This window comes from Tauraco erythrolophus, chromosome 16, assembly GCF_009769465.1.
Source record: "Tauraco erythrolophus isolate bTauEry1 chromosome 16, bTauEry1.pri, whole genome shotgun sequence".
Taxonomy (NCBI): Eukaryota; Metazoa; Chordata; class Aves; order Musophagiformes; family Musophagidae; genus Tauraco; species Tauraco erythrolophus.
Window position 1 is genome coordinate 5,725,152 of NC_141480.1, and position 15,820 is coordinate 5,740,971.

The 15,820-nt window shown below is 36.8% G+C and overlaps 1 protein-coding gene across 2 annotated transcripts in view; it reads left to right on the forward strand.

The window, feature by feature from the left end:
• CNOT6 (CCR4-NOT transcription complex subunit 6) overlaps window positions 1–12,628 on the forward strand; it is a 31,276-nt gene extending 18,648 nt beyond the window's left edge. The window contains exons 4-12 of one of the 2 annotated variants that reach the window (XM_086621539.1): window positions 3,167–3,252; window positions 4,210–4,314; window positions 4,406–4,474; window positions 5,655–5,812; window positions 6,318–6,472; window positions 7,393–7,547; window positions 8,464–8,694; window positions 9,442–9,644; window positions 10,322–12,628. In XM_086621539.1, the coding sequence (XP_086477665.1) occupies window positions 3,167–3,252; window positions 4,210–4,314; window positions 4,406–4,474; window positions 5,655–5,812; window positions 6,318–6,472; window positions 7,393–7,547; window positions 8,464–8,694; window positions 9,442–9,644; window positions 10,322–10,534 (1,375 nt within the window). In that variant the 3' untranslated portion in view covers window positions 10,535–12,628. The remainder of the gene's footprint in view (window positions 1–3,166; window positions 3,253–4,209; window positions 4,315–4,405; window positions 4,475–5,654; window positions 5,813–6,317; window positions 6,473–7,392; window positions 7,548–8,463; window positions 8,695–9,441; window positions 9,645–10,321) is intronic. The other variant, XM_086621540.1, reaches the window with a different exon arrangement.
• Window positions 12,629–15,820: the final 3,192 nt, after the last annotated feature.

Genomic DNA, 15,820 nt, shown 5'->3' on the forward strand with positions numbered 1-15,820 from the left:
ATGCCAAGATGTGCAAAGTTTGCGTGGAATTATACCTCTTTTTGGAAGTGAAATGCGAATAGCGATGCCTATTTAGATTATAATTAAGGCTGCAGCATTTCACTTTGTAAAAACACTGTTATGTAAATATATAAATGATTTATATGAGTAAATATTTACAGGCAACTTTCTTTTGCCCTTGACCTAAAGGAGGAGCCTTATCTTAGGTTTATTAGACAGTTACCAGTAATTGCCTTCATCGCTTTTAATTTTGAAGAGTTTTACAGACCGCTTTCTCAAATCCAGAAAACACTGAGTATAAAAATAACAAGAATGTTATTAGAAGTAAAGAAGACAATAGAGAAATAGACTGCCAGCAAAGCTTTAATGAAACTGGAGGCAAAGCAAGTTTGCACATAGAAATATCAGTCAGTGCATTTTCTTCTGCTTTATAAAAGTCCACTCAGTTGGGGAGGATTAAAGTAGCTGATTAAATTGGTACTAAAAGCTCAAATTCCAAAGCAGTTGAAGTCTGAACCTTGGAGGCTGAGCAAAGGGACTGTGCTTTTTAGAGCATAATTGGCAGCTCTGTTTCGTAGTGTGTTGTAGGGTTGTTTTCAGCTGTGAAGTAGTCTGTTCTGAACAAAGCTTTGTGTTACTGTTTCAATTAAAAGCGGTTATTAGTAACAGGTTTCTTCCATCCTTTGTCCACTCCTCAGGTATTGTGAGTTAGCAATCCTAAATGTACTGGAACATTCTTAAATTCATCTTTGTTCTTCATTAGCATCCTTTTATTTTCATCAGTCTTTTTCCATTTAAAATATTGCTGTCAATGTAGTACTCATGACATGGAGTTAGCTCAGCAGTGCGTAGTCATCAGCAGTGTATCAAAAGATACTATACTTTCTTCCCAACACTTTTCCTGATTTACTCTGGTTGATTCTATGAAACTTCAGCTCTTCCAAGTCCTAGGTAGAGAAGGCTACATCTTGTGAATGTGCAATGTGCAGCCAAGGTCTAGGGTTGCACTAGTTCTGTGTTTGTGACCTAAACACAGCACTTGAATCCAGATCTCTAGACGTGAAAAGCTGGTGCGTTAATCCACTGTGCGCTCCCTGTCCTCAGTAATTGCAACTGATCAATGATTTCTTTTCACTGGGGTGAAAATGAAGAAAAAACCCATAAGTGCATCCTACGTGATAGTGTTCTGCAGGTCTCAGCTGTGCTGGAGTTTTGTATTTCAGGCTGGCTCTTACTACAGACACTTCCCTTAGCTTCTGGGAAGCTGTTCAAACTAAAGGTAATTCAGCACCAGGCGTTGCTCGTATCCTGAGCCACAGAAATCATCTCTGCTCTCCCACTTGAGAATTGGTAACAGGTCTTCCAGCTCCCACATCTGGAGCTCTGGGTTTGGTCTGTACGGCAAAGCTCACCTAAGGTTCCGTGCATCTTCCTTCTTACTGCAGGTACTTGAAGAAAGAGGTGTCAGAGAGCGGTAAAATTGCTGATCTTTGTGGAAAGAGGAGGAAAAATAAACACTGTAACATGTTATCTTGGAAAGCTCAGCTGTAAAACAGATTCTCTTGATGTGCTTGAAAGATCTGATGGGATTTGCTGTCGTCCCCTTTACCATGTAGAGGGAGCAGGTTCCACAGAGACAAGGATCGTTAGAGAAAATAATTCTTTCATCCAAGAGAGAAAGTGTAATGATACCTACTACTGTGCCATTCTTCCAGCTCGGTGTTTTTCGTCTAGAAGAATTTAGGTGTTGTTTGATTTTGTGGTGTTTTTTTTTTTAATTCATATGTAACTTTTTTTAGACTTCAGCAGTGCTTTGAAAAACTCTTAGAGGAAAAAGTAGCTTCCTAAAGAATAAACTAGTAGCTTTATAATGTCCTATAGAATATCATCCCTAAAAATAAATCTCAAATGTCTATGGAAGTGCTGAGAACTACTAGAGATGTTGATTTTTTTTTATTTTTTTATTTAAGACCCCTCATCTTCTTTTTTTACCTACCTCATTCATACCTAGAAACCCTAGAATGACACCATGGTCTTCTGAGTTTCCCTCTAAAATATGTGCTTTTGTCTATGGATTTTCTATTGGAAAAAAAAACCCAACAGTTGTCTAGGTGTGCTGTAGTCTGACAATCAGTTGAGCAATGACTTGGCATTTCTAGATAACCCGGTGAAATAAAAAGGAAGTATCTTTCCTGTATCTTCTTTCACTATTCCACACCCCAGAGTGTCTCTAAAACGAGCCACGTTACAAATGCAGTGAAATAGAATTTCTCAGGAAATCCTTGTCAGCGAAGGACCAGCCAGAGTTTACTTCCAAAATGCAAGGCTAGAAGAAGAGATGTGTGTCTCTGCTTCAAGTGCTGTTCTCATAGAAATCTAAAGGTAGCTCTTGACATCCAGGTTTCCTTTCTTTTTTTTTTTTTTTTCCTTTTTGTTGTCCCAAAATACTTTTCAAGTCCCTAGCACCAAGTTGTAAGCACTTTGAAGCAGCAACTTTATATTGAGTATGGTGAGGAAAGTGAACTGCTTAGATGAGAATGCATTTAAGAGAGTGAAGAGTTCTTAAGTCCATTTTCTCTGCCCAGTTCCTTGGGATATCAGAATTCAGGACATGAATTCTGTTCCTAAATACATACTGGTTTTGTAACTTAAAAAGCACATGTTTTGTCTTAACACTGAAATTATGAAAACAAACAGCAGAAAGTTACTATTCTAAATTATTATTACATAGTAATGTCATGGCTGTAATCATACTGTTCTGGTCCTGGATTTTTTACTTATTTATTTTCTAGGATATAACTTCCCTTTCTTTGGCCTTTTATCATAGCCAAACTGTTTCATGGTCTGGTTTGTCAGAGTTGTTACTGCTTCATCACTTGTACTTACTAAAGTATTTAACTATTGCTAGTGTTTACAAATGTCTGACTCTTGAAGATGAACTCGACAGCTACTTTCATCTGTACTTCAACATAATATGTATTGTGTCTACGTGTGTGTGTTTGAGTATGGCAGGATTTCCCTAACTGTTGCTGTTTTGGCTTTGAGTTTTTAAATATTATGGTTTGCTTGTATATTGTTTCTCTTTTAGTTAAACTTCTTGTTCTATACTGCTGAAGACAAACGTTGGTCTGTTTTCAGCCCTGTATGATTCTTGCTCTGTCTACAGGGAACTACATTTAAATAACAACCTGTTACGAGTTTTACCTTTTGAGCTGGGAAAACTGTTCCAGTTACAGACTTTGGGTCTGAAAGGTATTACTACTTTTTCTTGATATCTCTGCTTATTTAATGATATCGCTTCTGAAACGTGATGGCTGTAGCTGCTAGTTCATAAAATGAAGAGTAATCCCAGATGTAGCTACGTACTCCATGTTTATAAATATTGTTATTTAGGGATTATTTAAAAAAAAAGAAAAAGAACTAGTTTGGCGAAGCACTCCACGTATAAAGAGATTTGCTTCTCTTTCTGCAGAGTGAGAGGAAGCTTTCTGTTGCTTGCATAGGGGTTGAATACAGTGCTGCTTTAACTAAGAAATAGTCTGCAGTTAACTGTAGGTATTCAACTCCAGCCAAAGAGGGAATGTGCTTTACTGCTGTAAGGTATTGTGCTGTTTATCCAAGCAACAATATAAATTGTTTTAAATTAAAAAAAAATTTTTTTTTTTCTCTGAGCGGTATGGATTCTAGCTATAAAACTGCTGACCTTGGGGGAACCTGTATCACAAAATCAGGAGCACTGAGTGATGCAATACCTATACACACTGTTAAGTCTGCAAGTCTGGTTTTCTCCCCCTTAAAACTGGATAACTGCGATGTGCGTTGTCCGTGAAAACTTTTACAGTCTGCTTATGCGTTTGGCAGATGGTGGATGTTTCGCTTGTGTCGAGCAAAGCAAGCAGAGGTGGCTCCTGCTTTGGCCTCGTCGGCTCTGCCTGCGTGTTGTACCATGCCAGTTCTTGGCCACTGTCAGATCCAACGACCACCCTTGGGGTGGTCATCAGAAGGCAGACAGGAGGGAATGTGGCTAACTTCACTAGAGCTGTTCACCCATCTTGTGTTTTGTGGGATTGAAGTCCTGGATTTGAAACCTCTAAGTAGTTCATAGTACGTGCAGTACCTTTTCTCAGAGATGTCAGCTTTAAACACTGATATGTAAGTTCATAATGGTTCTGTGTATTTTATTCAATATTTCTGTAAATCTGTTTGCAGGAAATCCCCTTACACAGGATATTCTGAACCTTTATCAAGAACCAGATGGGACGCGAAGGCTACTGAACTATTTGCTTGATAATTTGGCAGGTACTGCAAAAAGAAGTAAGTGATCATTCTTAAAACATTTATTTCTGCTGTGTAAAATAAATGTGATTATCACTTTTTCTATCTCTACTTTGAAATGTTCCCGTAGTTTCAACAGAACAACCACCTCCAAGATCTTGGATTATGTTACAAGAACCAGACCGTACAAGACCAACAGGTACCGTTTTACTTTAAGAATTTTATTTTTTTTCTTTTATAAAAGCTGTTGATCTTTTTTATCTACTGAGAAAAAAAATAATGCTTAAATTAACCAGTCATCTGTACAGTGCTGACCAGCCAGCTGAAGGAGTTCTGTGTCAATTGAAACACCTGTTCCAGATTTACCCATCTTTTACTGTAGGGTAATTTCTCTTTAATTAATGTCCTCCTCACAGGAATTGAAACTGTTGTCTGCAATTAGTTAAATAGTTTTATTATATCAGGCTTAATTGAACATTTTATGAAGAATAAAAAAATGGAAGAACATGAGCATTATTTTCCCAAAATGTCAATTTTTTTTTTTTCTTTTAAGTAATCAATGTATCATCTTTGACTTAGCACTTTTCTTGCTGTTGGGATTTCAGTCGTGTTTAATTGTTTACTATTTTTTTTCTACATGAATTGTCTAAAATACAGCCTTTCGTATTTACCTGCGCACCAAAAAATCTTAATGTATTTCTCAATTAGTGTAGTATCCCCTCTTTCAGGACTGATGTACATCACTTTCACCTATTAATTTTTATTAAGGTGGTTGCTTCAAAGAGCATGATGTTAATACAGCTTACCTTTTGCTGTCACCTATTTATTTTCAAGATGCTGGGCTTTGACCCCCCCCATCAGCCCAAGATTGTTGCCTCAATTTGCTAAATCTTCAAACAACTGTCTTGTTTCTTTTTCCTGAGTTGTAGTCCACGTTTGAGAGGAGCTCCTAATAAGCTTCTGAGTATCTCGTTGTTGTGCTGCAAATTCCTTAGTGCTTTTTAAAAACAAACAAAAAAAGCCCAATAAAACCAAAAATCCACACTGCTGGACTTCTTGTTATAGGCTTTTCACAGTAGAGCACGGCTTAGCATTGAGTACATTTGGCTGCTATTTTGTGCATTAGCCATATAAAGAGGGGGTTGGGTTTTATTTTCTAATTAATTGCTCCAAGACAGCTGCCGTAAGTCCAAACTTGTAATTTATCTTCTTAGAAGGACTAAAAATAATTTTTAGTATAGATATATGTGGTGTGTTCTGGTTGAAGCAAATGAAGCATGAATGGATAAATTTACAGAAGACAGAAGTGAAGAACATAATTGGTTTTGGGATTTTTTTGTTAAATATATCAGTGTGTAAGTAAAATTATTGTTCTGCAGCCTTGTTCTCTGTCATGTGTTACAACGTACTCTGTGATAAATATGCTACCCGGCAGCTGTATGGCTATTGTCCATCTTGGGCATTGAACTGGGAATACAGAAAAAAAGCCATTATGCAGGAAATCCTGAGCTGCAATGCTGACATCATAAGTCTTCAGGTAAAAGATATACTACTACTTCTTTTCCTTTTCTATTCTCATATGCTTGTTTCTCTACGTTAAATGTATTTACAGTAAATGGTCTGTTTTCAAAACCTTCTGAAAACAGAAGAAGAAAGAAGTGGTGTTTAGAAGGTTATTTGTTGCTTGACATCAAAAGAATGCTTTTCAGCCCACACAGTTGGAATGTGAACCCGCAGCTGCTGATCAAAGAAATGTACGAGGGGGCGTCTTTGTGCCAGCATGTGTATGTGGGGCTATAGCTGACACATTTTCAAATAAAAGGCTTGAGATAATCATAACTCTGGGGATTACAGAAATTCATTTATATTTTCTTAAAATTGGGATATTGCTCTCAAATTTGCATTCTCTGATGTACTTAAATTTTTTTTTTCTCTTAAGTCTAATTTGAAAGTGATTTACACTTCTGAAGAGTCTAAATAATACCAGTCTTCTGTATTTTGCTAATTGTACACTCATGCTGTGCTGTCTTACAACTTTATAGGAGGTTGAAACGGAACAGTACTACAGTTTCTTCCTGGTAGAACTGAAAGAACGTGGCTACAATGGTTTCTTCAGTCCAAAATCTAGAGCTAGGACAATGTCAGAACAGGAAAGAAAACATGTTGATGGTTGTGCAATATTTTTCAAAACAGAAAAGTAAGTGATGTGTTTTGCAAAGTCTTCTATTGTGTCTTGCTCTCTTTCACATGATTTCTCAGGACAGTCTATAGCTCAAACAGTTTGGAGTTGGTTGACCTTTTTGTAGCCATACAGTGTTTCCTGTAGAGCATTCCTGTAGCTGGAAAGAGTGGTCTACACGAGAGACATCATTCTGTGCATAACTAGCAATAGAAAATTTTACCCTGAAGTTTTGTTTAAGTTGAAATTTCATTCTGTTAGAGCAGTGCAGGTTAGGAATTCATTAAATTCTGCTTCAGTTGTTGAGTGTGTGTGTCCCAACCATTAGGTGTTCATGAAAAATGAAGCAAATGTCTTTCTTGCCTTCTTTGATTAAAGGAATCGATAATCCTCAAAAATTGCTGAAATAAGACCTCAGATGACATTGACTTTTTGAGACATTAGCCTTCTGATAAAGCAAAAGACAAGGCCTTTAATATCACTGATTGCTTCTGAAAAAAAAGCCATTGTTTAAGAACTGCAGCACTTAATGATTATGTCATATTGTACTTGTACAACTGTTTGGATATAAGGGTGATAATTTCCCTCCCTCCTTCTGCTTCCATTCCTTTGTGTCCACAAGTAAATGTAGGTGCCAGGTTTGATACCTTTTGGCTTAGAAAAAATCTGTATCTTGGAACTAGAAACTGGTGCAGAATTAGAAGCAAGCACTTCTTTTCTATAGTCTCTCTCCTCCCAGTCTTTTAATTGAAACTAAGTTAGTATAAAATATCTAAAAATTGCTAGGAAAACTCTCCTTTGAGTTCAGTGTAGGATTTTACTGAATTATGAGATTTTAACATCATAAATGTTTGAGCTTGAATTAAAAGCAGAATTATCTGTAACATTTCCTTTTGTTAAGGCTGCTGAAAAAAACATACATGATGTTTCTGTTTCAGATTTACTTTGGTTCAAAAACATACTGTTGAGTTCAATCAACTAGCTATGGCAAACTCAGAAGGTTCGGAAGCTATGCTGAACAGAGTTATGACAAAAGATAACATCGGAGTTGCTGTATTGTTAGAACTGCGAAAGGAATTGATAGAAATGTCATGTGAGTCCTGTTGAGTTTCATTTTTTAATAGATTGTGTTTTTGTAAATGAAAAATTTGACTTTTAGTAGAGAAAACCAGAGAAAGTAGGTTCTGCAGATGAGTGTAACTTTGCACATTGTATGCTCAGACAAATTTTTTGCCAAGGAGGTTTTGGGGAAAAGTTGTGTTGCTGCTTTTTTTCTTTCTTTCTTTTTTTCTTAGAGTTATGTACAGGTATCAAAGAATCAGTTGGTGTTAGTCTCATGTTTCTGGGTCATGTATCTGCATCATTTTAGCTTGTTGTTTTCTTCACTGTCACACTTACACAACCTGCTTGTTCTGCCCTGTCGTTCCTAATTTAGGAAATGTAAATTGGCTTTGTAAGTGTCGCAGTGGGTACCTACTCAACCTGTGTTACGTTTATCCAAATGATATTTTATTAATTCAGATTCTAACAAACAAGCCTTTTAAGAAGCACTTCTAGCAAGAGAGGTGACTTATAATGTGGATAACTTAAAATTCAGAGCTCATTGCCTAATAAGATATGAGTAGTGCCTGCTTACTATCACAGGCTGAGGAAAACTGTTCTAATGTTTTTAGAACTACACTATTTGCCTGTCATTAGGATTAGCTGTTATTTATAGTAATTCACAGTATTCTTAAATATGTAAGCATTCCCTGTAACAGGATAGTCTATCTGTTAATGGTCTTGAATGTGAAATACGATAATTCCTGATGCTTTGTATCAACTAAAACATTTAGTAGATGGAAGAAGAGTTGTATGACCCTCTTAAACTAAATGGTATTAACCCTCTTCAAGTTATACTGGTATTTTATTTTATTTTTTTCTCCCCTCAAACATCTTGTCTAAAATTTAATAATAGTAGTTTTTTTGTTGCTGACCATGTAAGGTAAATAATTGATTTTAAATTTTAGCTGGAAAGCCACACCTTGGGATGGAAAAGCAGCTAGTTCTTGTAGCTAATGCACATATGCATTGGGACCCAGATTATTCTGATGTGAAGCTGGTTCAGACTATGATGTTCCTGTCCGAAGTAAAGAACATTATTGATAAAGCTTCTCGTAGTCTCAAACCTGGTGTTTCGGGAGAACTTGGAACCATTCCACTTGTACTGTGTGCAGATCTCAATTCTCTACCAGACTCTGGTAAGAATTCTATTTCTTATTTTTTTTTAAGACTCTTTCAAGTGTGTAGCAATTTAAATTTTAAGGTCTCACTTTTTTAGAGGAGTTTGCAACTTAGAGAATTTTCTGTTTGATATCATAAGCTCTAGAGACACTAAGACAACAGAAGGGAGAGAGAAAAGATAGAAGTGTTTCTTCTGCGAGTGACCTTACTGCCTATGCAGTAGTGTAGCGACGTCTGGTCTTTCAAAAGCATTTTCTTTGTTATCTTACAATGCAGGAATGGAAAGGAAGACGGTATCTTCCAAAAATAACTTGTGAATTTGACTTTGCAGCCTCTTTAAAGTTAACTTTATCTGAAGTAGTGTTAGAGAAGTTGGCTTTTTTGCAACATTTTAGCTAAAGGACGTTGAAAGCTGAGACTTGAGCATAGAGGCGAGGAGAGGCAGAAGCTGCCTACCTAGCACCTACAGAATTTTACTTCCACTTCTTTCATCTTACCCCTGCCGTCAGTCTGTTCCGAATTAACCTTCTAGTTTTTTCTAATGAAAGCATATCTTTTTGTTCTGGGTGACGTTTCCTTTTGACAGAAATATACATTGTTTTGAAATATTTTATAAGAACTCTACTGCTGACTGTATTGTATACATGTTAACATTTTGCTTTTATAATGCCTAAGGTTGCGTGTATGACTCAAAGTAATCTACACACAGTTATTTGCTGAACACTTGTTAATATCATCTTGTATGTACATCTCTCTCCTGATAGGTGTTGTTGAGTACTTGAGCACTGGTGGAGTGGAAACAAACCACAAAGATTTTAAGGAACTGAGATACAATGAAAGTCTTACTAACTTCAGCTGTAATGGGAAAAATGGAACAACAAATGGAAGAATTACACATGGTTTCAAGTTGAAGAGTGCCTATGAGAACGGTCTAATGCCTTATACAAATTACACATTTGACTTCAAGGTAAGGACTTGGCTGATACTTTGGAAAGGCTTTCCATTTTGAAGTTTTAACTAATGCGATTAGCTGTACGAGATTGTTTACCAAAGAAGTTAATCTGTTTGGGTAGCTAACAGGAAACTCGACAAATCTATGTTTAAAACATAGTGAAGTAGCACCCAACACTTCAGTCTCCTAGAAACCAAATTTTCCTTTTTCTTGTTAGTAACTTGTAATAGATAAGCAAGAGTTGGGGTGCTGTTAGCCCTCCCTGTAAATAGGAAGATTTTGCATTTTAATACTCCAAGCTAAATGAAGTAGTACAACACGGACACTTAAGCTGTCAACTGCAAGGAAATAATCCATGTTGCTACTGGAAAACTCTGTGCTCCATTGCCCAGGGGAAGCAAAGATGGTTCTTTTCCTTTTCAAAATCAGGACTGTGACTTGAGGCTTTGTAGGAGGTTGGAAATTACAACCCACAAAAGCAGAGGAGAAGCGTTACTTTCTGTTTTCCTTATCTATACTGAGCAACCCATGGAATATAGGAAGCAGAAGTCTCCTAGGTGGGTGATGTGCTGTGGAGAAGGAACAGTAGCATTTCAGTTACTCCTAATACTGACCTCACCTTTTGTTTGCAACAATACTTTGAGTCAAGAATATATACTAATAATCGATTTTTCTTTCTTTCCTTGTTCTAGGGTATTATTGACTACATCTTCTACTCTAAACCTCAGTTAAACATACTTGGCATTCTTGGACCTTTGGATCATCATTGGTTAATAGAGAACAATATAAGTGGTTGTCCACATCCACTCATCCCTTCTGACCACTTCTCACTTTTTGCACAACTGGAGCTTTTGCTGCCTTTCCTGCCTCCTGTAAATGGAATCCATCTCCCTGGCAGGAGGTAGTCAAGTACATTTTAGAGGGCAACCTCAATCTAACTTGTACAATTGTAAAATCTGAATATAGAGGAGTGAGGTATGGCCAACAGGGATTTTTTTTTTTTCTTAATAATCTTAATCTTAAATCTAATTATTTGCTAAAGACATAGTAAAAGCCAGGTGCTATCAACAGACACAATTCTGAGCCCAATATACTTTGTATACTGTTCGACAGCGATTGGTGCGTTCGCACCTTTCTTTAATACGTTACAATTAACCTTCCTGTTTCTTTTATCCAACGTGACATTTTCATGCCTTGAAATAGGGAATTGTTATACAGTATATTCTCTTTGCACAGTTATCTGTAGCACTACTTTTTGAGGCCAGTAGGAACATCCACAGAACATTCTTCCGTACTTCACTCCCTCCTTTTTCAGACTTGTTTGTAAAATATAGAATTTGAATTTAGCCTTTATTGATTGTATATGAACAACAGAAAACCTGATTTATGAGATTTTGTACTTTAAAAAAAAAAGAAAAATCAGATTTGGAAAATGATTGTATTGTAAACTAAGGCTAAATTTTTATCTGTTTTCATGTGTTATAAAGGCCAGCTTGTAAAAGAGGTTGTCACAGGTTTTCTCTGCTAATGATTTGCACTGTTAGGGTTTCGTTAGCCCTTTTGTACTACTTTTATGTTCAATTGAGAACGTTGCTTTTAAAATCCAAACTTAAGAAATCTTAATATCTACAGACATAACTAAAAACATTCTGTCTATTTCTGATTTAAAAAACAAAAGAGAAAAGCAGAGAGTTCTCGCAGAACAGATAAGCTAAGCAGTGAATATGAGTAGACCTGTATGGATTGAAAGTTATTGCTGATGTGTATACACTCAGATATTTTTCTCATCTCTGACTTTTGAAGAACAATTTATACTTGTGTACAGCTTCTTCATTTCTGTTTTAAATACTTGTCCTATCTCCACTGTGCCTGCTTAAATTTGTTCTCAACTAGCACTGCCTGTGCATGCAGAGAGATCCTGTGCATCCTCTTTTATTTTTTTAAATAATGTTAACACTTGTGAAAATTTTATGAAGATACTTTTGTATAAGCTGTGGCATCTTTTTTTTTTCCTTTGTGAAGCATTGAATATCACACTTTTTGAACATGTTCAGGTTATGGGTACACAGTTTCTAGCTTCTAATACCCATGCACTGCTTCTTTCAGTGTCATTGCACAGTGCCGTTTTTCCCACTAAGAATTACTGTCATGTGAATTCTCTTTCGTTTAAGTGTGTTCCTCAGTTTCAGAAAGTATAATTCCTTGAAGGAAAAAAAAAAAAAAAACAACCCTACGTTTTCTATTGATGAAGCAGTGTAAAATAAATGCATTTTCAATGCAGGTCCCAAAGACAATTCTTCAGATCATTTTTTTTTTTTAAAGTGACCAAGTCTTATTTTAAAGTGTCAAGCAAGACTAAAGTTGTAGGTGTACCCTCAGTGCCATTTGTGTCATGAAGCCAAGTATATAACAGCTTACAAATTTAACTTGTCTATTTGTATCCTAAAAGGGAGAATTTATCGTCTCCTTAAACTAATACAACTTGAATAATCAATGTAAAAAAAAAAAAAAAAAAGGAGATAGAGAGCTTGGTCTAAACAGCTTTTGTTTCAGCTGCGGGCAGGGAAGCAAAAGGACACTGAGCATTAAGAGAAAACTTTCTAAATATTGTGAATTTTTATATATAAGAGAGTGGATTGGTAATAATGATTCAAAATTTTATTGAAAAGTAGTCAGCACATAAATGTGCTCAAACCGTTCTGTTTTAAGCTGAAAGTAAAAATTGCAAACAGCTCGGTTATGTAAAATGTACATTTTAAAATTTCAATAGGAGAAATTTTGATCTTGAATCCTTGTCTGGGACCTGATCTTTTGGGGTTATTTTGTTTTGGCTTTAGTTGTGGAAACACCAAACATGTCCAGTTTATAATCAGTACATTGAAATGCTGGTAGTATTGCTGTAGTAGACTTAATGCGTAGTGTTATTTTTTTTTCTGTTTGTTTTTTTTGGGTTTTTTTGTAAAGTGTGAATAAAAGGTGTTTTACTCATGTTTCCTTAATGATGTCTTGGTAATGTACATCATGACAATTTCCAGTGATGATGAGCCAATTTAGCTTGTCAAACTGAGCAAACTATTTTTCTTTTCTGATTATCTGGATTGTGTATTGAGTCCAGAAAGCTTTACAGAAGGGGAAGGGAAGCACTTACTCATTTTGTATTTCTTAGCGGGGGATAATTTACTTTAATAGATGCTGGAGCTTGAGTGCACTTGTTAGATTCTAAAGGTTTGAGCTTTATCCAATATGTGTTCTCCTGTATTGCTTAGTCTTAAATATTTGAACTCATGACAGCATGTTAAAATATGGCCCCTTGTGCTTCTGGAGACACAACTGTTCCTGCTTAGTCACCTTACAGTCTAAGGGTCCATTTAAATGACCATTTCCTCCAGCTTTTATACTAGTCCATCAGGTCCCCGTCGAAAACCCACTGAATACATGGAAGACACTCCTTTGACTTCACTGGGTTTTAACTGGACTGCAGCTATGACTCGGGGGCTGAAGGAAGGAGAAATATTTTGAATATAGGGAAAGACCAGATGGCACCAAAACAGAGCTGAGATAAACCTTGTCAAACAATCTTTCAGAGAAAATATATTCCTGTGTCAAACAAATCTAACTCAGAAGTCTCAATTTCCAGCTATAACATAGAATAAGGCAATAAACCGTGTCTTCACAAAATCAAAATGTTTGCTTCATAGTTTTTAACATAAAATGGTTATTTGCAATATTTTTATTCGAGATGGTTTTGGGTGTTGCCATAATGTACCTTCAGTGTTCTTGTTGTAAAAGCACATACAGCAAAAGTCACAGAACATCTTTGGGGTTGAAAGGATTTATTTAGGTTAGACCAGGCTTTTTTCCACTTAAAGTACAGTCAGCCATATCTTGTCTTGTTTTATTTACATTTACCAAGAATTCTGGGTGTCAAAGTGTAAATTGAAATATACCTTTAACTAAAAGAATTGATTAGAGTACAAGACTAATACCACAAGTTACTGCTTTTAACATAACACAAGTAGGGGGGGAAAAAGAGCATATATAGTCGGTGCATGTTGTAATTATTTTGTCTTTTTAGCAGCTTTTTATTAAAAAAAGGTAAATTTGGCTAGCATTGGACAAACTGACTTTAAGACGTATGCATCTTTGATGTAACTTTAGCAAATCTCTCAAGTTTTTTTTTAGAACAGACTTAGAAAATAGCGTATGGTTTGCATTTTCAACCACACAAAACCTGTATGAAAGACAAAATAATTATGCCACCACTGGGGGGAGGGGGGAAACTAATTACACTGTAAAACTTAAAAAAAATTCAGTTAACCGCTTAAGTAGCAAGCCTTTTTCATCCAGCCGGACACAGTATTTTTTAGTATGTTAACTGCTATTCTTTTCTTTTGGTTGCATAAATTTGTAATACTTAAGTGTCTTGGTATGTTTAAGTAGTGTCTAAAATAGAATATCTTAGTCTTTATTCACAGTACTTCTGTATAATGTGTAATGCACTGGACTAACTCTTGTTTACCATTCATGTAACAAAAACCAGCACATTATCTGCACTAAGCTCAAAGAATGTTGCATTTGTCTATAGGCAGCTCTTCAATAAGATAAATGGGAAACTGAATATGGTCTGATGGTAAACAAGGGCTTTTACTGTTCTCTTCAGTGGAACTTTCTTCTTGGTCAAATTTTAACTAGTTAGTATTATATTTATATACAGGGTCTTCTTTTTCTTTACCAATGTATTTTCCTACTCATAGCTGACCAATAAATCCAATATCTGTTTCAAACCTTCTTGAAGTCTAATTCATATTTTAATTCCTAAAGCTTTTCCTGAAGAGTTGCACGTACAGCCAGAGTGGGTGAAGTGTGTTACGGGTGAAATGGGAGCCTGTAAGAAACTTGATAAGCCCAGAACTACTTTCTGTAACTTTAGAGCTCTGCAGACCAGAAAGCAGCTTGAATCCGTTGGATTTGGATTGCGAAGTGAAGACCTGGTTAGTAATACCTCCAGAGTTTGTGGAAGACCTGTGTCCAAACCTACTCAGACCTCAGCCCCACGTCTTTGTAGCTGGCTGTCTTCTGACCTTCCTGAGTCAGTCAGTGAGGTCAGTTGTGCAGTGTAGGGTCCGCAGGTTTTGTCTGCTCCTTCCTTCCTCTTCTCTCTCTGCCCCAGAAAGCCCGAAGTAGGCTTGGACTCTGGGAGCAGGAACTGACTCAAAGATTCCATTAATTTACTGTAGAAGTGGAACTAAGTGAAGAATTCTTGCATCTTTTTTTCAGGAATGACACTCACTTATCTCTTGTCCTTAGTTCATTTTAATATTGTTCTTTCTGGCTGTGTTTTTTTTCCTTCTGCATCAGAGCACACATGTGACAGGGCACACACTTACGTTTTTAGATGACGTTCCCATCACTAGCAGCAGAAAACTCAAACCATCTGAGCACGCTTGCTGTGTGAAGCACTGAAGCACACCAGACATCTCGCTGGCACCTATGCCACTCACGTTCAGTACGTTGGCACCACTTTGCTTTGAAATAAATGACCTGGTTCAGTGTTTCCACGAATACTGCGCACCCCAGAGCCTTCTGCTTGTTTGTAGTTTTACAATTTGGTGTCTTGAAGCAGCTGTAAGTCCCCAGCACAGCAGTGAGTCCATTCCAGACCTCAGCAGTGATTTCTCTGTGGTTCTGCCTCCTGGGTGTTTCATTCCCACCGTCGCATTTTCAGGCTGCCACTAGATGGAGCGTGGAACACGGGCTTGGTGTGCTGGGAGAGCTGCCCTGAACAGCTTGGAGAGTGCCATCGGGAAAGCAGGGGTTGTGGAATTAAGAGTGTTTGTGGGAGTTCAGGCCCAGAAACACACCTTTTCCAGTGGCAACAGTTGGCTTGGTAACGTCCGTGCCAATTAAATATTGGCTTTATAAATCCCGTTATCATGATGGGAACAAAAAAGATCTACTTGGTCCTCAATGGTAAAATCATTCTAGGGCCTTTGCTTGCTGCATTTAGTCTACTTAATGCTATGTTTTAAGATGAGTACAGCTGTTACATGGTTCCAAATTGGAGCTTATGAGCTCTCAAATAATATCTGCTAACCTGGCATGTAAGTGTTAGGAGATCTGTCTGTAGGGAAATGCTGTTCCAAAATTGATGGGGAGCCTGGAGTCCTGTCCAGAGAGAGTATATGGAAAAC